Source organism: Ranitomeya imitator, chromosome 4 (genome assembly GCF_032444005.1).
Source record: "Ranitomeya imitator isolate aRanImi1 chromosome 4, aRanImi1.pri, whole genome shotgun sequence".
Classification (NCBI taxonomy): domain Eukaryota; kingdom Metazoa; phylum Chordata; class Amphibia; order Anura; family Dendrobatidae; genus Ranitomeya; species Ranitomeya imitator.
In genome coordinates, this window is record NC_091285.1 from 86,977,084 (window position 1) to 87,001,516 (window position 24,433).

Below are 24,433 nucleotides of genomic sequence, written 5' to 3' on the forward strand. Positions count from 1 at the left end.
CAACAACTAGAAATAGCCGTGGAGCGTTCCTCACACTCCCTAGACGCCTCTTCACAGCCTAAGAACTAGCTAGCCCTAGAGGTAGAAAATAAAGCCTACCTTGCCTCAGAGAAATTCCCCAAAGGAAAAGGCAGCCCCCCACATATATTGACTGTGAGTAAAGATGAAAGTCACAAATGCAGAAATGAAATAGGTTTCAGCAAAGGGAGGCCAGACTTACTAAACAGACAGAGGATAGGAAAGGTATCTTTGCGGTCAGCACAAAAAAAACTACAAAAGACCACGCAGAGTGTGCAAAAAGACCTCCGCACCGACTAACGGTGCAGAGATGCCACTCTGCATCCCAGAGCTTCCAGCTAGCAAGACAAAATCATGATAACCAGCTGGACAAGGAAACAATGAACAAATAATAACTATCAGGAACTTAGCTTCTGCTGGAGAAGACAGGTCACCAGAAAGATCCAAGAGTGAACTGAACCAATGCAGGAACATTGACAGCTGGCATGGAGTAACGATCTGAGTGGAGTTAAATAGAGCAGCCAACCAGAGGATAAACCACGTCACCTGTGGAAGGAACCTCAGAAGCAGCAGCTCCACTCACAGCCACCAGAGGGAATCCATGGACAGAACTCGCTGAAGTACCATTCACGACCACAGGAGGGAGTTCGACAACAGAATTCACAACAGAACTGGCGATAGGTTAATTAACCCATAAAGCGCCTCACTGCTTTGAGAGAATGGGGTTCCTGCCAGTCTATCACAGCCTGTAGCTTGGCAGGATCCATAGCCAATCCCTGAGCGGAGATAATATAGCCCAGGAAAGGCAAGGACTGCTGCTCAAACACACACTTCTCCAACTTGGCATAGAGGTAGTTTGCCCGTTGGAGGTCGAAGACTTTGCAAACATCTCTCCAGTGGGAGTCTGTATCTGGAGAGTAGATGAGAATATCATCCAGATAGACTATGACCGAGTTGGTGAGCATATCCCAGAAAATATCATTCACAAAGTCTTGGAAAACGGCAGGAGCATTACAGAGTCCGAAGGGCATCAACAGGTATTCATAGTGCCCGTCCCTGGTGTTAAATGCCATTTTCCATTCGTCCCCCTCACGGATGCGAATCAGGTTGTAAACACCCCACAGATCAAACTTAGTAAATAGCCTCGCTCCCCGCAACCTATCGAATAGCTCAGATATCAGAGGCAGAGGGTATTTGTTCTTAATGGTGATTGCGTTAAGACCCCTGTAATCTATGCATGGACGTAGTTATCCGTTCTTCATCTGCACGAATAAAAACCCCACCCCTGCGGGTGGCACTGGCTTCCTAATGAATCCTCTTGCCAGATTCTCCTGAATGTATTGGGTCATCGCCTCCGTCTCCAGGAGAGATAGGGGATAGACTCGACCCCCTAGAGGCTCTGCACCAGGCAAGAGGTCAATAGTACAGTCATAGGGGCAGTGGGTTTCCTCAGCCTTCTTGGAGAACACGTCCACATAGGGCCAATAGTGCTTGAGGAGAGAGGAAAGATCTGCAAGTACTTCAGTAGTAGAAACCTGAACGCACTCCCTCAGACATTTACCCTCACAAGATTCGCTCCATCCCAGAATTCTCCCAGTGGACCATTCTATATGAGGAGAGTGATAGCATAGCCATGGTATCCCTAACAGAACCTCATCAATTCCCTCGGGAATGACTAGAAGGGAGATAATCTCCTGATGGGATGGAGACATGGATAAAGTAAATGGGATGGTCTGGTGGTTATTTGTGAGGGCAGAGTCGACCCATTCACCACTCGTTCAGTCACCGGCTTGGCAAGCATCCGGGACTTTGATCCCGCTTGTGAAACCTCCATGGCCTCATGTGACTCAAACGCCTGGACCGGAGATTCCAGAGGTATGGCGAAGGTGGGAGTCAGCCGAAACCTCTGCCTACACTTGGCTCGCTCCAACCTTCGCTCGTTAAAACAAAGGTCGTTGCGAGTTGATACAGCTATTAGATCCTCCAATGTGGCGGGAATCTCCCTAGTGGTCAAAGTGTCCTTCACATGGTCAGCCAGCCCCCTCCAAAATACAGGGATGAGGGCTTTATCCGGCCACTCCAGCTCAGATGCTAAAGTCTGGAAGTGGACAGAAAAATGGCTGACGAAGGATGAGCCCTTTGTCAGTGCCAGCAGTTAGAGCGCCATATCATTGGTGACTTGAGGTCCCAAAAAGACCTGTTTCAGACTGCTCAGGAACCGCAGAGCACTCTGCACCACATGATCGTCACGCTCCCACAGCGGTGTAGCCCACTCCAACGCCCTGTCTGACAACAGAGATATTATGAATCCCACTTTGGCCCGCTCTGAGGGGAAACATGCAGCCAGAAGCTCAAGATGTATCGCACACTGGTTCACGAATCCCCTGCATGACTTGCTATCGCCAGAGTACTTATCTGGCAGTGGGAGGCGGGATATGGTCGTAACAGGGGTGGCAGTGGACAAACTAGCTGTAGCCACGCTAGCAGCCTGAACAGCTACTGCGGTAACATTCACAGCCAAGGTTGTGCGCTCGAGAGCCGCCAACCTACCCTCCAGCTGCTGGATGTACCGCTGCAGTCGCTGTTTGTCCGCCATTACTAGCCAAACCCTGGCGCTAGTATAATGTTAGGGCTAGCGGAACGCACTAAATAATTAGAAGGATGCTATAAGGTGTGTTCGCAGCCCGTGGTCCACCGTGCAGAGATGAAACCTGCTGCTGAGTAATGACGGACTATATGGCGGTATAATGTGGATACACACATGGGTTAGCTTGATCCGGTATGAAGGAAGCTAACCCTGTTGCGTCACAGGGCCGCGGTACCGCACAAAGAGCACAAGCAAGGAGTCACAGAACTCTGTCCCAAGACTCAGGGAAAGAGTTCCTCTAGACCTCTCGCGCTCGACACCGGTACAGGAGTGTCAGAGATTAACAGAAATAATAATTAAATGCACAAGAGTGCGTGCAGTGCCGCTCTGGCACACCCCACTAACCACCCAGACTTGGGCCAGGAAAGCTCTCTATTAGCGCACGGCGCTGTACTGGCAGTCACTGCTATCAGACGCTGTAACGTGTGCTAGCTGTGCGGAATAGCACTGTCAGGCGCTAGATAGCGTCCACCATTCGCGAACAGTCAACAACACTAGGGATGGGAATGATTCGGAGCTTTCATCCATCGACAGGCATACATCCATGCACACACATTAATAAGTTTATACTAGCGCATGGCCGTGCGGCCACGCAAACCTTTTATAGCGGAAGCTCTCCAGGACCTTCCTAGTGGTCCAATAGGAGTTGCTACAGGGCCTGAGCATGTGACCCCCGACCTCCAATGAGAGTTAGTCCCTTGGGCATGCTCAGAAGATGAAAAGCTGGACTTAGTCCCAGGGACGCCTGCCCGCCGCTGATCAGTACTGGTTACAATGGCTAAGCCTGGAATGACAGCAGTAACCAGCCGCACAGTATCAGCTGGAGCCAGAAGCTGGGACCAACGTCTCTGCTGAGCAGGCCCCACTGCGGCTAGAGGAGAATGGGAGACCGCAGCGGAGATGGTTCAATATTCCCCCTGTGCAGCGTCAGGAGTTTGACACCTAACACGCAAATCCTCATTATCTTTACTCTGTGCATAGGCAAAAAGCTGCCAATCAATGATGAGGATATGATTTGACTAGTTAACAGCAGGCCAATTAGCTTCAAGTGATAATCTCCTGCTGATCGCTGTATATAGCAGAAATCACAGTGTCCTTTGAAGCTCAGCCACAGGCTGGGTTATAGAGGAGCTCCGTAATGACAAGCACGGGGGTCTTCACCAGATTCACTGCTGACATAGCAACCCATCGGCAACCTGCGATTACTTTGCTGGCTTTTTAATGAGTATATGAATGACTGCTCTATGCCGGCTCCTGTTAAATGTCTGAGATTATGAAGTATTTTTAAGGTCGGTTTATGATATGTAAATGAGGGCTATGACTATTCGATGGGGCATTAGTGTCCCCAGACTAGTCGGCCCACTAAGCTGTGATCACGCCCCTGTGGGTGTGATAGCATAACTGACAAGCATCGGCAAAATTGCAAGCACTATACATACCTTGCACATGTGCGCGGCTTATTCTCTGCTCATCATTGATCCCCTGAAGTTAGGTGTACGTGTCCCGGCTTCAAAGAGAGAGGCTCTGTTAGCCAGTGTGCCTACATATGCAGATGCAACTACTGGTATTTCTGGGGGCATGGAGGAGCTGACAGGTTCTCTTTAACTGTTCATGTTCCTTCTCATATTGATAGGAGATTTGAGACTAGTCAGGGCTTATTCTCTAAAAACGACAATCTAAATAAAGTAATAAGGGTCTGTGCAACTGTACTTTGACTCCATGAAATGCACAAGCACTGCCATAATAACGTCAGTAATAACTTCATAATCTTTGACAGCGGCATTTAACAGGATTTGTATAGGGCCGTTATTCCATGCACTCATTGAAACGCCAGTGAAGTAATCGTAGGTTGCCGAAAAGTTGCTATGCCAGCAGTGGATCTGGTGAAGACCTCCGTGCTTGTCATTACAGAGCTCCTCTGAAACCGAGTCTGTGGCCGAGCTTCAAAGTAGACTGATTGCTGCTATATAGAGTGATGCTGTGGCATCGCTGCATATAGCACTGGCGATCAGACAATCACAGCTTCAAGTACCCAAAGGGGGCTAACAAAAACAGGAAAAAGAAAAAAAATTTTTTAAAATGGATGAAAAAACAGAAAAGCATGAGTTCAAATCACCCCTCTATTCCCTATTAAAAATAAAAATGAATAAAAAATACACATACTTGGTATCAGTGCTTTCAGAAAAGTACAATCTATCAAAATACAAAAATAATTAACCCAATTGGTTAACAACCGTAAACCAAAAAAATTCAAGAATGCCAAAATTACTTTTTTTTGTTTCTGTAACAAGCGATCAAGAAGTCACATCTATCCCAAAATGATACATTTTTTTTTACCACAAAATGTACACCATTAAAACAATTCCTAAAAAACTATTTTAGAATTATATTTTTTTCACAATTTCTCCCAACTTGGAATTTGTTTCCCATTTCCAGTACAGTATGTGGACATTTTGTCATACAAAAGGATTCATCCCACAAAAAACAAGCCTCATACGCACGTGGTCAAAATTGTTGGTACCCCTCGTTTAATGACAGAAAAACCCACAATGGTCACAGAAATAACTTGAATCTGACAAAAGTATTAATAAATAAAAAATCTATGAGAATCAACAAATAAAAGTCAGACATTGCTTTTCAACCATTCGTATGCAGAATTTAAAAAAAATAAAATTAAACTCATGAAATCGGCCTGGACAGAAATGATGGTACCCTTAACTTAATATTTTGTTGCACAACCTTTTGAGGCATACAGTACTCACCGCAGTAAAACAATTCCTGTAACTGTCAATGAAAGTTCTGCACCTCTCAACAGGTATTTTGGCCCACTCCTCAAGAGATCAAGAGAAAACTGCTCCAGTTGTCTCGTGTTTGAAGGTTGCCTTTTCCAGATGGCATGTTTCAGCTCTTTCCAAAGATGCTCACCTTGACAAGCCAGAGATGGTATGTCACTCTCCATAAGGGGAAACAATAACCCTTAGACCCCAATAGGATTTAGATCAGGGCTCATAGAAGGCCACTTCAGAATAGTTTAATGTTTTCCTCTTAGCCATGTTTGGGTGTTTTTAGCTGTGTATTTTGGGTCATTATCCTGTTCAAGTTTCGTTTTTTCAAGTTTGCATGTTTTGGCGCTGCAGTGTGCTGCCCTATTTATTTAACTATATACGAGTTGGCGACTCTGGGTTCAGCACCTGTTCACACTCAGTCTATGTTTGGATGTGCAGGTCAGGTTTTTGAAATGTATTATCCTGTTGCAAGACCCATGACCTGCAACTGAGACCAAGCTTTCTGACACTGGACTGCACATTTCTCTCTAGAATCCCTTGATAGTCTTGAGATTACATTGTACCCTGCACAGATTCTAGACACCCTGTGCCAGATGCAGCAAAAAAGCTCCAGAACATATCAAAGCCTCCTCCATGTTTCACAGTAGGGACAATGTTTTTTCTTGATATGCTTCATTTTTCCATCTGTGAACATAGAGCTGATGTGCCTTGCCAAAAAGTTCCATTTTTGTCTCATCTATCCATAGGATAGTCTCCCGGAAGGTGTGTGGCTTGTCAACATGTCGTTTGACAAATTCATCTGGCTTTTTATGATTTTTTTTCAACAATGGTGTCCTCCTTGGTCATCTCTTATGAAGTCCACTTTGGCTCATACAACGACGGATGGTGCGATCTGACACTGATGTTCCTTGAGCGAGAAGTTCACCTTTAATCTGTTTAGACGTTGTTTCTGGGCTCTTTTCTTACCTTTCGTATTATCTGTCTCTTTGATTTGTCATCAATTTTCCTCCTGCAGCCACATCTAAGGAGGTTGGCTACAGTCCCATGGATCTTAAATTTCTGAATAATATGTGCAACTGTAGTCACAGGAACATCAAGCTGCTTGGAGATGGTCTCATAACTTTTGCCTTTAACATGTTTGTCTATAATTTTCTTTCTAATCTGAGACAACTCTTTCCTTTGCTTCCTCTGGTGCATGTTGAGTGTAACATGGTAACATAGTAACATAGTTAGTAAGGCCGAAAAAAGACATTTGCCCATCCAGTTCAGCCTATATTCCATCATAATAAATCCTCAGATCTACGTCCTTCTACAGAACCTAATAATTGTATGATACAATATTGTTCTGCTCCAGGAAGACATCCAGGCCTCTCTTGAACCCCTCGACTGAGTTCGCCATCACCACCTCCTCAGGCAAGCAATTCCAGATTCTTACCGCCCTAACAGTAAAGAATCCTCTTCTATGTTGGTGGAAAAACCTTCTCTCCTCCAGACGCAAAGAATGCCCTCTTGTGCCCGTCACCTTCCTTGGTATAAACAGATCCTCAGCGAGATATTTGTATTGTCCCCTTATATACTTATACATGGTTATTAGATTGCCCCTCAGTCATCTTTTTTCTAGACTAAATAATCCTAATTTTGCTAATCTATCTGGGTATTGTAGTTCTCCCATCCCCTTTATTAATTTTGTTGCCCTCCTTTGTACTCTCTCTAGTTCCATTATATCCTTCCTGAGCACCGGTGCCCAAAACTGGACACAGTACTCCATGTGCGGTCTAACTAGGGATTTGTACAGAGGCAGTATAATGCTCTCATCATGTGTATCCAGACCTCTCTTAATGCACCCCATAATCCTGTTTGCCTTGGCAGCTGCTGCCTGGAACTGGCTGCTCCAGGTAAGTTTATCATTAACCAGGATCCCCAAGTCCTTCTCCTTGTCAGATTTACCCAGTGGTTTCCCGTTCAGTGTGTAATGGTGATATTGATTCCTTCTTCCCATGTGTATAACCTTACATTTATCATTGTTAAACCTCATCTGCCACCTTTCAGCCCAAGTTTCCAACTTATCCAGATCCATCTGTAGCAGAATACTATCTTCTCTTGTATTAACTGCTTTACATAGTTTTGTATTATCTGCAAATATCGATATTTTACTGTGTAAACCTTCTACCAGATCATTAATGAATATGTTGAAGAGAACAGGTCCCAATACCGACCCCTGCGGTACCCCACTGGTCACAGCGACTCAGTTAGAGACTATACCATTTATAACCACCCTCTGCTTTCTATCACTAAGCCAGTTACTAACCCATTTACACACATTTTCCCCCAGACCAAGCATTCTCATTTTGTGTACCAACCTCTTGTGCGGCACGGTATCAAACGCTTTGGAAAAATCGAGATATACCACGTCCAATGACTCACCGTGGTCCAGCCTATAGCTTACCTCTTCATAAAAACTGATTAGATTGGTTTGACAGGAGCGATTTCTCATAAACCCATGCTGATATCGAGTTAAACAGTTATTCTCATTGAGAATCCAGAATAACATCCCTCAGAAACCCTTCAAATATTTTACCAACAATAGAGGTTAGACTTACTGGCCTATAATTTCCAGGTTCACTTTTAGAGCCCTTTTTGAATATTGGCACCACATTTGCTATGCGCCAGTCCTGCGGAACAGACCCCGTCGCTATAGAGTCCCTAAAAATAAGAAATAATGGTTTATCTATTACATTACTTAGTTCTCTTAGTACTCGTGGGTGTATGCCATCCAGACCCGGAGATTTATCTATTTTAATCTTATTTAGCCGGTTTCGCACCTCTTCTTGGGTTAGATTTGTGACCCCTAATATAGGGTTTTCATTGTTTCTTGGGATTTCACCTAGCATTTCATTTTCCACCGTGAATACCGTGGAGAAGAAGGTGTTTAATATGTTAGCTTTTTCCTCGTCATCTACAACCATTCTTTCCTCACTATTTTTTAAGGGGCCTGCATTTTCAGTTTTTATTCTTTTACTATTGATATAGTTGAAGAACAGTTTGGGATTAGTTTTACTCTCCTTAGCAATGTGCTTCTCTGTTTCCTTTTTGGCAGCTTTAATTAGTTTTTTAGATAAAGTATTTTTCTCCCTATAGTTTTTTAGAGCTTCAATGGTGCCATCCTGCTTTAGTAGTGCAAATGCTTTCTTTTTACTGTTAATTGCCTGTCTTACTTCTTTGTTTAGCCACATTGGGTTTTTCCTATTTCTTGTCCTTTTATTCCCACAAGGTATAAACCGCTTACAGTGCCTATTTAGGATGTTCTTAAACATTTCCCATTTATTATCTGTATTCTCATTTCTGAGGATATTGTCCCAGTCTACCAGATTAAGGGCATCTCTAAGCTGGTCAAACTTTGCCTTCCTAAAGTTCAGTGTTTTTGTGACTCCCTGACAAGTCCCCCTAGTGAAAAACAGGTGATACACACCATGTCAGCAAACAGCACTGTGAGTATCTTTAGCCCTATATACAGGTCCACTCACTGGGCCTGTAGACACCTGTGATGCTAGATCAGTGTTCCCCAACTCCCATCCTCAAGAGCGACCAACAGGTCATGTTTTCAGGATTTCCTTAGCATTGCACAGGTGATTGAATGCTTGCCTGTGCAGGTGATGCAATTATCACCTGTGCAATACTAAGGAAATCCTGAAAACCTGACCTGTTGGTGGCTCTTGAGGACCGGAGTTGGGGAACACTGTGCTAGATAGTGGACATATCCTGATTTAACATGTCCCTTTTGTCACATTATTTTCAGGGGTACCATCATTTCTGTCCAGGCCTATTTAATGAGTTTTATTTTTTTTTAATTCTGTGGAAGCATGGTTGAAAAGCAATGTCTGACTTTTGTTTGTTCATTTTCATAGATCTTTTGTTTATTACTTTTGTCAGATTCAAGTTATTTCTGTGACAATTTTGGGTTATTCTGTCATTAAATGAGGGGTACCAACAATTTTGACCACGTGTGTATGTCTATGTGGACACAAAAATAAGAATTACGGCTCTGGGAAGAAGGGGAGGAAAAAATGGAAATGGGTCCCACAGGGTTAAAAATCAGTATCAGTATCTTTAGAACAACTGCAGATTTGCAACCCCCACTCTCCCAGAGAGTGTACCCTAAAAAGTTTTTTTTTTTCCTTTTTTTAACATAATTGTTCATAAAATTAATACTCATTAAAACTAATTTTCAGACTTAATTGAGGATCCCTAGCTCATCCATTTTGGCACTATAACAGATTCTATGTTATTTGTCTGTTCTTAATAATGATATTAAATTGCCAATATTTTTGGTATGCACCTTCTTATTTGCCCTCACTTTGCAGGTCTGATTACGATGCCTTTGTACTAGTTTAATATTGATTTTGTTTTGTTACAGGTTACATTAGGATATTTGAAATTCCAGCTGGCGCACGGCATTTACTAATTCAAGAAACCGAATCATCCACCCACTATCTTGGTAAATAGCAAAGTACAGAAAACGCTGTATTCTAAAATCTTATATGAAGAGACAGAGCTACCTGTAGGCAAAGTATCGCCATGTCTATGGCCACCCATGGGAGAAAGGGGTCTGCCAATCAATAAGTCATAGGAATACACATCTGCTTATTGTGCAACACTAACATGCCCCATAATGCCTTGCAACTATCACATAGTATAGCACGGCCAATCAAGAGGGGCTATCAGCCTCTATGAAATCTGTCAGCAAGATTTCATCCCAAACTGTATATGTAGCTTTTTTAGAGACAAGTCCAGCAAAACATTTACGTGGACAGTCGTCCATTCCTCCTTTACTGAGACATCAGCGTTTTAATTGATGTGCAAATGAGGATGAAGAATTATTGTAGATTTTAAGCCTTTGTAACTCCAGCCCTGTTCAGCGCCCTGGAACAACAGCAGGACAGGCAGGATGGGGAGCATATAATAGGATGGGGGCCCAGGATGCAGGAGCATATACCAGGATAGGGGACCCGGATAGGGCAGCATATACCAGAATGGAAGACCAAGATGGAGGAGCATATACCAGGCTGGTGGAACATGTACAAGGATGGGGAGCATATTCCAGGATGGGGGGAGCATATACCAGGATAGGGAACCAGGATGGAGAAGCATAAACCAGAATGGAAGACCATGATTCGGGAGCATATACCAGGCTGGTGGAATATGTACAAGGATGGGGGAACATGTACAAGGAGAGAGGAACATATAATAGGATAGGGACCAGGATGGGGAGAGCATATAATAGGATGGGACACCAGAATGGGGGAGCATATACTAGGATGGGTCAGGATATACCAGGATGGGGGACCAGGATTGGGTAGCATATACCAGAAAGAGGGAGCATATAATAGGACTAGATGGTGGCCCGATTCTAACGCATCGGGTATTCTAGAATATGTATAGTAGTATGTAGCACAGCCCACGCAGTATATTACACAGCCCACGTAGTATATAACACAGGCCACATAGTATATAACACAGGCAACATAGTATTTAACACAGCCACGTAGTATATTGCCCAGCCACATAATATATAGAACAGCCACATAGTATATTGCCCAGCCATGTAGTATATTGCATAGCCACGTAGTATATAGCACATCCACGAAGTATATAACACAGCCAAGTAGTATATAGCACAGCCTCGTAGTATGTAACACAGCCCACGTAGTATATAAAACAGCCCATGTAGTATATAGCACAGCCACGTAGTATATAGCACAGCAACATAGTATATAACACAGGTCACGCAGTATAAAACACAGCCACGTAGTATATTGCACAGCCACGTAGTATATAACACAGGTCACACAGTATATAACACAGCCCATGCAGTATATAACACAGCCCACGTAGTATATAACACAGCCCATGCAGTATATAACACAGCCCATGTAGTATACAGCAATGTGTGCACCATATCCCTGTTAAAAAAAGAATTAAAATAAAAAAAATAGTCATATACTCACCTTCCGGCGGCTCCCGGATCTAGCCCTGGTGTTTAGCGATGCTCCTTGCAACGTTCCGGTCCCAAGAATGCATTGCGGCAATAACACGTGATGATGTAAGCGGTCTCACGAGACCTCTACGTCATCTCTGGTCATTGCCGCAATGCATTCTTGGGACCGGAGCGTCGCTAGGATCGGGCAAGGTGCTGGAAGTTGAGAATATAATGATTTTCTTTTTTTTTAATTATTTTTAACATTAGATCTTTTTATTATTGATGCTGTATAGGCAGCATAAATAGTAAAAAGTTGGTCACAGAGGGTTAATAGCAGCATTAACAGACTGCATTACACCGCGTTAAATCGCTATGGGGGCACTTTCTGGGGAGTATGGAGGGGGCACTGACTGGAGGGGAGTAGGGAAGGGCGAATTCCCGACCAATCAGACACGGGATTTCCGTTACAGACAGACAAACAGACGGAAGTACCCCTTAGTCAATTATATATATAGAGGGGGAACCAGGATGGGGACCATATAATAGGATGGAGGAGCATATACCAGGATAGGGAACCAGGATGGAAACGCATATACCAGGATAGGGGAGCATATACCAGGCTGGTAGAACATGTACAAGTATTGAGGAACATGTAAAAGGGTGGTGACGCATACACCAGGATTGAGGAGCATATACCAGGATGGAGGAGCATATACCAGGCTGGGGGAACATGTACAAGGATGGGGGAGCATACATTAGGATTGGGGAGCATATACCAGGGTGGGGGACCTGGATAGGGGAGCATATAATAGGTTGGTGACCAGGATGGGGTAGCATATAATAGGATGGGGACCTGGATGGGGGAGCATATAATAGGATGGGGACCAGGCTGGGGAAGCATATACCAGGACTAGCTATTGAACCTGTTCTACATCGGGGTGGCGAGCATTTATATTGGTACATTTTTGTGCTATTTTAAAGGGGAACCTGTCACCAGAAATAACACTATTAGCCTGCATGCAGACGAATGCTGCGGGGAGTAAATTAAATTTATTCTCCCCGCCAGAATTTTGTTTCAATCATGGTGTTGGGGGCGGTGCCTGTTCAGTACTTGTTCTGAGAATACAGAGCGGCCACTGTAAACGCGCCCCAGCTCCTGTAGGTATTAATAGAACCCCCACCCCCGAAGAAGCTATTGCTTGGTAAGTCAGAGCACACTTAGAAGCATGCTCTTCTGGGTCATATGCATGGAAGTAGCAACACTTGCATCAATAGACTAGAGCAGTGGTCCCCAACCTTTTTGACCTTGAGAGCCACATTTCGCACTGAGAGAGGGTCGCGAGCCACATTCAGCTTCTGAGAGGTGGTCACGAGCAACATTCTGCTTCTGTCTTCCTTAAAGTTGTGTCAACCAAAGCCACCATTACGGATATGACAACCGAAGCTTTTCCACAGAAATCACTCCAAAGCAGTACACTGAGATCCAGAGGTTCCCACAATGCCCCAATTCAGTATTATCCCATCAATGACTCCCAGCACACTGTTGCATCCAGCTTTAAGAACCTCCTCTAATAGGTAGTATCATCCTCCAGCATACCATACCTAAAACATCTCTAAACCCCTAAGACCAGTATATGTGCATCCAGATCTGCTCTTCTGTGCAGGGCAACTCACAAAATTCACCATTTTGAGATGTTCTCTTCATACCAGTTTGCTAGACATGGAGCTAATGCACCAAGCTGGCAGACAGTCACGAGCCACAATTCCTGGGACCGCGAGCCACATGTGGCTCCCGAGCTACAGGTTGGGGACCCTTGGACTAGAGGGATTTTTATTATATAAATCCCCAGCTATACTAATTTACACTGCACTTTGCAATTCACAATTTACACCTTATCTCTAACACTCTTTTATGTATATCTGTGCTATTACTTAAGTATAATATGCATTATATACATTTAATATTCTCTATTTATCATATGTTGATGGATATGCCGGGTCCATTTTATTAAAGGCAATGTGTATGCGAATTCCCAGACATGGTGTCTTTAAAAAAAATGGCTCCGGAAATGTACCAATAAAAATCCATAGCACTATCGTAGTTGCAGCAGGATGATGTTAGTTCTAACAGTGACACCATCAGTTTGAATTATTGTATGGCACAGAATTGTCTACCTAATCATAAACTATTAAGCACAGTCATTTTTGCAACATTTTTAATTAACAAAAATCATGAAAAGTCTGTCAGTGTTATGTTTATTAAATATGCTCCATGTTACTACCGGTTTACTATCTGTTTCTATGATGAGGTCACTTTGACATTACTAAGGTTGTATTTGTGTTAAAGAGGTTGAAGAGAGTTGTATATAGTCTTAGGAGAGCTCAGAGTGTTTTATACATTTTTCCAGGACAATTGCAGTAGCTTCAATTCTCTGTCAATTTGCCACAAATCTTTTTTTTTTTTTTTGTAAAATGTGTGCACCCTGCAAAATCAAATTTATATAGATTCTGGCATTCCTAGTAAGCATCATCACAAGAATGTTTCCAGTTAGCAAATAATACTATTTGAATCCTATTTTCAGTGTTTTACAGGAGATTAAAGTAAAGCACAGTGTCTTTCAGATAGATTGGAAGGAATTAGTGATGAGCGAATATACTTGTTGCTCGGTTTTCCTGAGCACACTTGGGTGATCTCAGAGTATTTGTTAGTGTTTGGAGATTAAGTTTTCATCGCCCGCAGCTGAATGATTTACAGCTATTAGCCTGCTTGATTACATGTGGGGATTCCCTAGCAACCAGGCAACCCCCACATGTACTCAGCCTGGCTAGTAGCTGTAAATCATTCAGCTGAGGCGATGAAAACTTAATCTCCGAACACTAGCAAATACTCGGAGATCACCCGAGCATGCTCAGGAAAACCCGAGCAACGAGTATATTTGCTCATCACTAGTAGGCATGTCTAATACTGAAAATGCTTGGGAGGTTTATACTGTACTTTTGAGATATGTTCATTTATAGCTAATCAGTGAAAGAATTGGAGAATGTACAGACTTGACTTAATACCCTGAACTATGAAAAGGTGTTTTCAGTTTGGATATTTGTTGTGAATTCTGTGGCCAAGCTCCCTCCTGTGGTCGTGAGTGGTACTTCGGCTGGTTCTGTCTATGAGCTTCCTTTGGTGGATGAGAGTGGTACTGCGGCTTCTGAGTTTCCTTCCTCAGGTGATGAGGTTAAGTCGTTAGGTGCTGCTCTATTTAACTCCACCTAGTGCTTTGATCCTGGCCTCCAGTCAATGTTCTAGTATTGGTCTTGCTTCCTCCTGGATCGTTCCTGTGGCCTGTCTATCCTGCATAAGCTAAGTTTTGCTTGTGTTATTTTTGTTTGCTATTTTTTCTGTCCAGCTTGCTATATTGGTTTTTCTTGCTTGCTGGAAGCTCTGGGACGCAGAGGGAGCACCTCCGTACCGTTAGTCGGTGTGGAGGGTCTTTTTGCCCCCTCTGCGTGGTTGTTTGTAGGGTTTTGTGTTGACCGCAAAGCTATCTTTCCTATCTTCGGTCTGTTCAGTAAGTTGGGCCTCACTTTGCTAAATCTATTTCATCTCTGCGTTTGTATTTTCATCTCAACTCACAGCCATTATATGTGGGGAGCTGCCTTTTCCTTTGGGGTATTTCTCTGAGGCAAGGTAGGCTTATTTTTCTTTCTTAGGGCTAGCTAGTTTCTCAGGCTGTGCTCGAGGCGCATAGGACTGGTCAGGAGCGCTCCACGGCTACCTTTAGTGTGGTTGGATAGGATTAGGGATTGCGGTCAGCAGAGTTCCCACGTCTCAGAGCTCGTCCTATGTTTTTGGTAATTGTCAGGTCACTTTGTGTGCTCTGAACTTCAAGGTCCATTGTGGTTCTGAATCACCTGTCATAACAGATATTAATATAATCAATAGTGCATACGCAGTAAAAATGGCACCATAATCCATGTGAAATAAAGAAAAGCAATAACGTAGCCATAATCTACTATATAATTGTCTAAGGGTCACTTCCGTCTGTCTGTCTGTCCTTCTGTCACGGTTATTCATTTGCTGATTGGTCTCGGCAGCTGCCTGTCATGGCTGCCGTGACCAATCAGCGACGGGCACAGTCCGGAAGAAAATGGCCGCTCCTTACTCCCCGCAGTCAGTGTCACAGGGTTAATGCCGTCGGTAACAGACCGCGTTATGCCGCGGGTAATGCACTCCGTTACCGCCGCTATTAACCCTGTGTGTCCCCAACTTTTTACTATTGATGCTGCGCATGCAGCATCAATAGTAAAACAATATAATGATAAAAATAATAATAATAAAAAAAAAAAACTTATTCTCACCTTCCGCCGTCGCGTCCTCTCCTCGGCACTGCAAGCGGCAGGTTCCGCTTCCAAAGATGCTATGGGAGAAGGACCTTCCGTGATGTCACGGTCATGTGACCGCGACATCACGGTCATGTGACCGCGACATCATGGAAGGTCCTGCGCTCATACCAATCCTGGGACCGGACACCACACACAAGCACCGGAACTACAACGGGCTCTTCGGATGGTGAGTATGTTTCATTTTTATTTTTTAACCTGTTACATACGTGACTTGGCAATATACTACCAGGCTGGGCAATATACTACGTGTCTGTGCTGTATACTACGTGACTGGGCAATATACTACGTGACTCTGTGTTGTATACTACGTCGCTCTGCAATATACTACGTCTCTGTGCAATATACTACATGGCTGGGCAATATACTACGTGGCTGGGCAATATACTATGTAGCTGGGCAATATACTACATGGCTCTTTGCTGTATACTACGTGACTGGGCAATATACTACGTGACTGGGCAATATACTACGTGGCTGGGCAATATACTACGTGGCTGGGCAATATTCTACGTGGCTGGGAGATATTCTACGTGTCTGGGCAATATACTACGTGACTGGGCAATATACTACGTGACTGGGCAATATACTACATGACTGGGCAATATACTACGTGGCTGGGCAATATACTACGTGGCTGGGCAATATACTATGTGGCTGGGCAATATAGTACGTGGCTGGGCAATATAGTACGTGGCTGGGCAATATAGTACGTGGCTGGGCAATATAGTACGTGGCTGGGCAATATAGTACGTGGCTGGGCAATATACTACGTGACTGGGCAATATAGTACGTGGCTGGGCAATATACTACGTGACTGGGCAATATACTACGTGACTGGGCAATATACTACGTGGCTGGGCAATATACTACGTGGCTGGGCAATATTCTACGTGGCTGGGAGATATTCTACGTGTCTGGGCAATATACTACGTGACTGGGCAATATACTACGTGACTGGGCAATATATTACGTGGCTGGGCAATATACTACGTGGCTGGGCAATATAGTACGTGGCTGGGCAATATAGTACGTGGCTGGGCAATATAGTACGTGGCTGGGCAATATAGTACGTGGCTGGGCAATATAGTACATGGCTGGGCAATATACTACGTGACTGGGCAATATAGTACGTGGCTGGGCAATATACTACGTGACTGGGCAATATACTACGTGGCTGGGCAATATACTACGTGGCTGGGCAATATTCTACGTGGCTGGGAGATATTCTACGTGGCTGGGAGATATACTACGTGACTGGGCAATATACTACGTGACTGGGCAATATACTACGTGACTGGGCAATATACTACGTGGCTGGGCAATATACTACGTGACTGGGCAATATACTACGTGGCTGGGCAATATACTATGTGGCTGGGCAATATACTACGTGGCTGGGCAATATAGTACGTGGCTAGGCAATATAGTACGTGGCTGGGCAATATAGTACGTGGCTGGGCAATATAGTACGTGGCTGGGCAATATAGTACGTGGCTGGGCAATATAGTACGTGGCTGGGCAATATAGTACATGGCTGGGCAATATACTACGTGACTGGGCAATATAGTACGTGGCTGGGCAATATAGTACGTGGCTGGGCAATATAGTACGTGGCTGGGCAGTATTGGCTACTGATATCTGTCTACTCAATTACTTCCTGTTGTATATCTGTGAGCCCAAATGTGACACATTTGTAGGGCAGTAACAGGAGATTTAGGGCGAGCCGCCATTGAGTGGGGGCGCCAATCTCGATTGTGTCTAGGGTGCCAACCTCCGCTGATAGGTAGTAGGTATTAAGGGTCCCCTTGATAGGGTATATCCAGAGAGCATGGTTGTATGTTGTGTTATGCTTGTGGTTGTGTTTAAAAAGTAAATAAAGTATTGTTTTATATAGTTAACTGACGATTATAGGTTATTTGGTTGTACATTGATTCTCTTTGACCTATAGTAATATTGAATTTCGGTTTTTCCAATTTTTGAACAGCAATCTTCAAATCTGACTACAGACTCACACTTGGATTAAGGTCTTTGTTTTGACCAGACCACTCCAAAACATTTGCAAATTTCCCTGTAAATCATTTGAATGCTTTGGGTCATTTTCATGTTGGAAGGTGAACCTCCGTCCCCGTCTCAAATTACTGACAGACTGAAACAGGCTTATCCTTGCTCAAGAATATCCCTGTGTTTCGCACCATTAATCTTCACCTCACCTCGAACCATATTCCATGTCCGTGCAGCGAAAAAAACATCCTTAGAGCATGATGCTGCCACCACCATTTTTCTTTTTTCATTGTGGATGGTGTTCTTGGAGTGATGAGCTGTGTTGGTTTGGCGCCAGATATAGCATTTACTTTGGTGGCCAAAATGTTCAGTTTTCGTCTCATCAGACTACAGCACCTTCCTCCATCCATTTGGGGGGTCTCCTACATGTCTTTTGGCAAACTCAAAATGAGCCTTAAAATTTTTGTGTGTAAGTAAAGGCTTTTTTTCTGCGCTCTCTTCCATAAAGGCCACCTCTATGGAGTGTATGGCTTATTGTGGTCGTGTGGATAGATACTCCAGTCTCTGCTTGGAAACTCTACAGCTCCTTTGATCTTTGTGCTGCCTCCCTAATTAATGCCCTCCTTGCCTCGGCTGAGAGTTTTTGTGGGCAAGTTTGTTTTGGTACCATGTTCTTTCATTTTGATGGTAATGGATTTGAAGGTGCTCCAGGGGATCATCAGAGATTGGCATATTTTTTTTAAATTCAACCCTCACTTGTACTTCTCAACAACTTTGTTCCTGACTTGTTTGGAGAACCTCCCTCCAAACATCCTCAAGTTTTTGTATAGTGACCTCCACCGCAGGACATTCATAACTAATTCCATAAAATTCATTTTGAAGTGTCTTGAAATTATCAAATTCTGATTTAAACAGACTGGGAATCACATGAGAAAGTCATAGCTTTTGGACTTTTAATGTGTTATTGCCTCCATGATTTTATTTAGTCCATTAGGGACTAATATCTATGACTCGTAGATCCAGTACCTTTCACGCTTCCACAGTATTCTGAATTGGGACAGGTGGAATCCACCTGATCTGTAGGATGAATAGAATAATGTTAACAGTCCTCACTGTGTTTAATGGTGCATAGTTTTGAGATGCTATATGTTAATATTTTGTTCTTATAGTTTGATCTTTGATTAAGTTGACTGAAAGTTTTAATGACCAGTAAAGGCTAAGTAGACAGCAGTGAGCTAATATTAATAGTCTGGGACGTGACATGTTTATTACCCTCTTCCCAGGCTATAAACATCAGCACACAGCTGTCGGCTTTCTCTCAGCTGGTTATGAAAAAGTAGGGGGACCCGACTCCATTATTTTATTTAATTTATAGAATTATTAGCTTAATACATGTACACTAAGTTACACACGCACTGCACTGATTATATATCTCAGGGGCATCTATCTAAATCTATATCTAAGATTGTTTTATTAGTTAGTAAACTAGCTTGAAATCACAGAGAATTCATGTATGTAAAGCTGATGTTTAAATCGCATTTCATTACTTACACATGTCATACGGATGTCTTATGGATGCTAGGTGAGAAAAATCACATTGTACTTGCATGACACTCAACCAACTTTTCAGGACCAACATCAGAACGATTTTATAAATGCAGATGAGAGTGAGCCCTAAAGGATATTCTGGTAGTTATGAAATTTATGTCAAAAGTAGATGTTGATGGTAAGGTGGTTTTATTTTGTGTCTGCAAGCAGTTATTTTGACTGAAGGACAGGATTTTTTTATGCTGCTACTTTTCCAATGTGTCTTAGATAACCATTTTTTTTGAATCTTCGTGCCTGTAACTTGTGAGTTTGATCCATGACTATTTGAGTTTGATCCATGACTGATCGAAAGCAGACAAGTCTTTTTTTTGCCAGCCACTCAAGGAAGAGCCACATAGAACATGTACCCACTGTAGACTAGCAATAGTACTAAACATGGATAGATCACGTGCGTTAAAAATGGACATCTGAATTAGCCTTCGGGCTTTATCCAATTGTTTTTATTGACAGGACAGTCTCTTTATAATTCAGAAGGGCTTTCCATGTTGGGGGGGATTTTTCTAGACTAAGTCTATTTTAAAAATAAATGGAGACATTTCTCTGATCACACTCCCCAATGTAAAGGTACCTTCACACTGAGCAACTTTTGAACGATAACGATAGCGATCCGTGACGTTGCAGCGTCCTGGATAGCGATCTCGTTGTGTTTGACACGCAGCAGCGATCTGGATCCTGCTGTGACATCGCTGGTCGGAGCTAGAAGGCCAGAACTTTATTTCGTCGCTGGATCACCCGCTGACATCGCTGAATCGGTGTGTGTGACGCCGATCCAGCGATGTCTTCACTTGTAACCAGGGTAAACATCTGGTTACTAAGCACAGGGCCGCGCTTAGTAACCCGATGTTTACCCTGGTTACCATTGTAAATGTAAAAAAAAAAAACACTACATACTCACATTCCGGTGTCTGTCACGTCCCCCGCTGTCAGCTTCCCGCACTGACTGCGTCATGACGTCACCACTGTGCTTTGCTTTACGGCCGGCTGGCGCTGACAGTCAGTGCAGGAAGGTGACGGCGGGGGACGTGACAGACACCGGAATGTAAGTATGTACTGTGTTTTGGTTTTTTTTACATTTACGCTGGTAACCAGGGTAAACATCGGGTTACTAAGCACGGCCCTGCGCTTAGTAACCCGATGTTTACCCTGGTTACCCGGGGACTAAGGCATCGTTGGTCGCTGGAGAGCTGTCTGTGTGACAGCTCCCCAGCGACCACACAACGACTTACCAACGATCACGACCAGGATGTATCGCTGGTCGTGATCGTTGGTAAATCGTTTAGTGTAACGGTACCTTTAGTCTATAGGTCCGTGAAAACCAAGAATAGGACACAGGTCCCATCAGTTTTTCATCCATGTACTATCCATTTTTTTTTTTGTTTAATAGGTAGGAGAAGCTTGTCATATTTTTTTTAAGACATATAAGAAAAATTGTACAAACACTGATTATAAAAACTGACAAACCACCAAACTCACTTGAAAATTTTGGTCGAATGGACTGATGGAAATAGGTCAGTTTTTGGGGGGTTTCTTTTCGGTACGATTAAAAAAAAAAGACCATCTGAAATTAGGCTTAAACAATACAAATATTTTACAGTTTCCCAGAGACTCGCATGTCTATGTAACTTTCAGACAAATTGACTGTGCAAGTAGTGTAGGTTGTTGAAGATCAAGCAACTATAGGGTTTTCCAACCCCTAAAGGCTGGCATATCACATAGAAATAGATGAGATACCCTCTTTACTACGAATTGGAAAAGAAGATGTTTCCCATTGTGTTGTAGTGAGACCGATTCGATAACCTTGGAGAAAGATTTGATGTAGCTCTGTTAATACTTTGTTCAGGAAATGTCTGGTTTCTTTGTATCTTAGGATTAATATTGTCACATTGGATAATACCCAGAAACACAGAACACAATGGTGTGTAAGATGTGCGCGCTGTATTTGGTAGAGTACCACAACAGGCTTAGTACTAATTTTCTATTTACTTTCTATGTCTAGCAATCCGAAATCAGGCAACTGGAAAGTTCATTTTAAATGATGAAAATGAGAGTCTGCAGGACTCAAAAGTATTTGTGAAAATGGGCATTGAATGGGAATATCGGAATGATGAAAACAGAGAAACAATCCAGACTATGGGACCTTTGAGGAATCCAGTTGTAATCCTTGTAAGTCCTTAAATGTTCTTTTTTTCTTAGTAGCATGCACACATTTATGTTATGTGGAACTTGTCATCTAATCTGACAGCAGCATAATATAGGGGCAAAGACCCGGATTCCAGCAATGTGCCAGTTACTGTGCTGCTTGCTCTAGTATTGATGAAATCCATTTTATCAGCAGGAGATTATCATTAGAGAACTAGTGAACCTGCTGTTAATGAGCTCTGTATAGCTCACCATTGATTGGCACATTTTCTGTGCACATGCGCAGTGTACACAGCATACTGTCAATCAGTGGTGTGGGTGGAGTTATACAGAGCTCAGCATTCAGGCAACTGATACATCTGCTGAAGAGAAAACTGATTTGATCAAAACTGCAGCAACCAGTCCAGTAAGCGATACATCACTGGGATTAGCATCTCTGCCTCTATATCATGCTGTTCTGACAGTTGCCTGTGTACAGTGCACACTTTTGTTTACCAGCCTCACAAATGACAGAGAAGCAATCTATTGATCTCCATTTGGTTAATTAAATCCTATGCACATGCATTTTTTCTAATGTACACTCTAAACTGCATTCTGTATCATGGGTTATCATATCTATCATGGATTAATAGGCTGTTACACAGTATGATCATGTACAAAGTACTGTGCAATGTTATGGGCTCCTAACAATCCAATCCATAGAGTATAAATATGCATCTGATTCTTGGCATGTTGCTTGTTTTTAATCCCTTCCCCGACATTCTTCATACATATATGCTCCCTGATTGAAGGCTGGCTCTCTCATTTGGTATTATTGCACCTGTGCAGTTGCCATTTTACTTGGGTCCATTGAGGCCTAGTTAGACAGGTAAGCATCTCTGCCTGTTTTTGTTTTTTCTTGAATATTGGAGGATTTTTTCCTCTTTTTGTGGTTTTTATGTTAGAGTAGGACTGGCAAGTGTGAGGACCCTTGACGTGTGTTGCCAGCTTACGTATTATGGCCAAAATATCAACCAATACCTTACATAGATTGATATGTTTTTGTGCATGTTATATATTTTTTTCGCGGTGCAGTTGGGCCCAAAAGGTTCTGTAAACTGTGGCCTCTGTTCACACAGGATGCATCATAGTTAGCACCAGCACCCGCCATAGGGCATCATTAATAGGCTGAGAACCAGATGCTCTGCATTCCTTGTGTGAACATTGCCACATACAGATTATAGTTTTTTGCACTGGTGTGCCACACGACCAATACCTGATTAGGCTGGCTGTCTCATTTGGTATTATTGCACCTGTGCAGTTGCCATTTTACTTGGGTCCACTGCACCCTGGTAGTGCATTTGTACTGAGGCCTAGTTAGACAGGTAATCATCTCTGCCTGTTTTTGTTTTTTCTTGAATATTGGAGGATTTTTTCCTCTTTTTGTGGTTTTTAGGATTAAAATGATACGTGGGTTGATTAAATCCGTCTTGTGGTTGTTGTGTAATCGTTATTTGCAGTTTTCAGTTAATTAGATTCTTGTGCTTCGAAGCGGGGTCTTTGTGATACTCTGCTTAGATATTCATCTATATGGCTTATGACAGGTCAGTGACATGCCCCCTTTTTTACATACTAAATATAATATGATTTGAAAAGAAAAATTCACATTTAGCAGATAGGCGGCGGCGCCTGCGCTGTAATATGCATATTTTCATTTTGATTAGATATATAGTTTTGATTGAAAAAAACAATCTTACTCAAAATGCTGCCAGCGGCCGCTAATGCGCAGGAGCCAACACCATTTTGGCAGAGAAATTAAAATTAGACTCAATCAAGATGGCGTTGGCAGTGCCTGCACAGTAGCATCTATTGGAACGCGATAGATGCTACTTTGCAGTCACGCCTGTCAATGCCATTTTGATAGTTTTTTTTTCAAACATAACTATATGTCTAAATAAAGCGAAAATATACAGATTTTACACTGTATCATGCTACAGCGCAGATGCCTGTCTTCTGAATGTGAATTTTTTTTTTTTTTTAAATCATATTATATTCAGTATGTAAAATTGGGGGCAGGTCACTAAATGATCAATCACCTGTCATCAGCCATACATATAAATATCTAAGCAGAGCACCACATGTAGATCCCTCCCCACAGGCAACCCCGGAGCACAAGAATATCATCAAATGAAAACTGCAAATAAAGATTAAACAACAGCCAAAAGACGGATTTCATCAACCTATGTATCATAGGTATAACGGCATCAACTTGACACTGTCTGTAGTTTACTCAGCATATAGCACAATCCTGCTGACAGGTTCACTTTGAAGAAAGGCCCACCTAAAGTTTTTGGTGAATCTGAATAGCCCCAATATTCTTTTGAACCTCCCCAATTTTCGGTATGGTGACCTTCATCCAAGGACATTCAGAACTATTCCTAGAAAGTTCTCCAAAATAATGAGGATATGAGGATGAAAGCCATAATAACAGAAAAACGGTGAGGCCACAGTGGACTGATTAACCTGACTGTTAATGGTGAACTTATCAAGAGGTAAAAATGCAGACCAGTTATCATGATGAACTGCAACAAAGCACCTTAAATTGAATTTTTATATTTTTTCTAACCGCTGGTTTCAAGGTGCCAGGCAGAGGAAAATGACAAATCAATATCCAGAATTTAGAGACAAATTTCACTCCCCTACCAAACACAATGTTAAAAGGGATCCCATGCACCCTTAAAATCTGAGACATAAATAACCTGGAGAGTATCTCTGCATTAGGTAAATTAGGAAATCCTCACAAAGGAACAAAATGAGCCTGTTTGGTGAGTCAACCAACCACCACCCAAATCCGTTTTCCCACCAGACAGAGGCAAATCC

The 24,433-nt window shown here is 42.9% G+C and overlaps 1 protein-coding gene across 1 annotated transcript in view; it reads left to right on the top strand.

The window, feature by feature from the left end:
- LOC138675535 (A disintegrin and metalloproteinase with thrombospondin motifs 2-like) overlaps window positions 1-24,433 on the top strand; it is a 705,150-nt gene that overhangs the window by 559,245 nt on the left and 121,472 nt on the right. Inside the window, exons 15-16 of the mRNA XM_069763862.1 lie at window positions 9,866-9,946; window positions 21,432-21,598. Coding sequence (XP_069619963.1) covers window positions 9,866-9,946; window positions 21,432-21,598 — 248 coding nt within the window. The remainder of the gene's footprint in view (window positions 1-9,865; window positions 9,947-21,431; window positions 21,599-24,433) is intronic.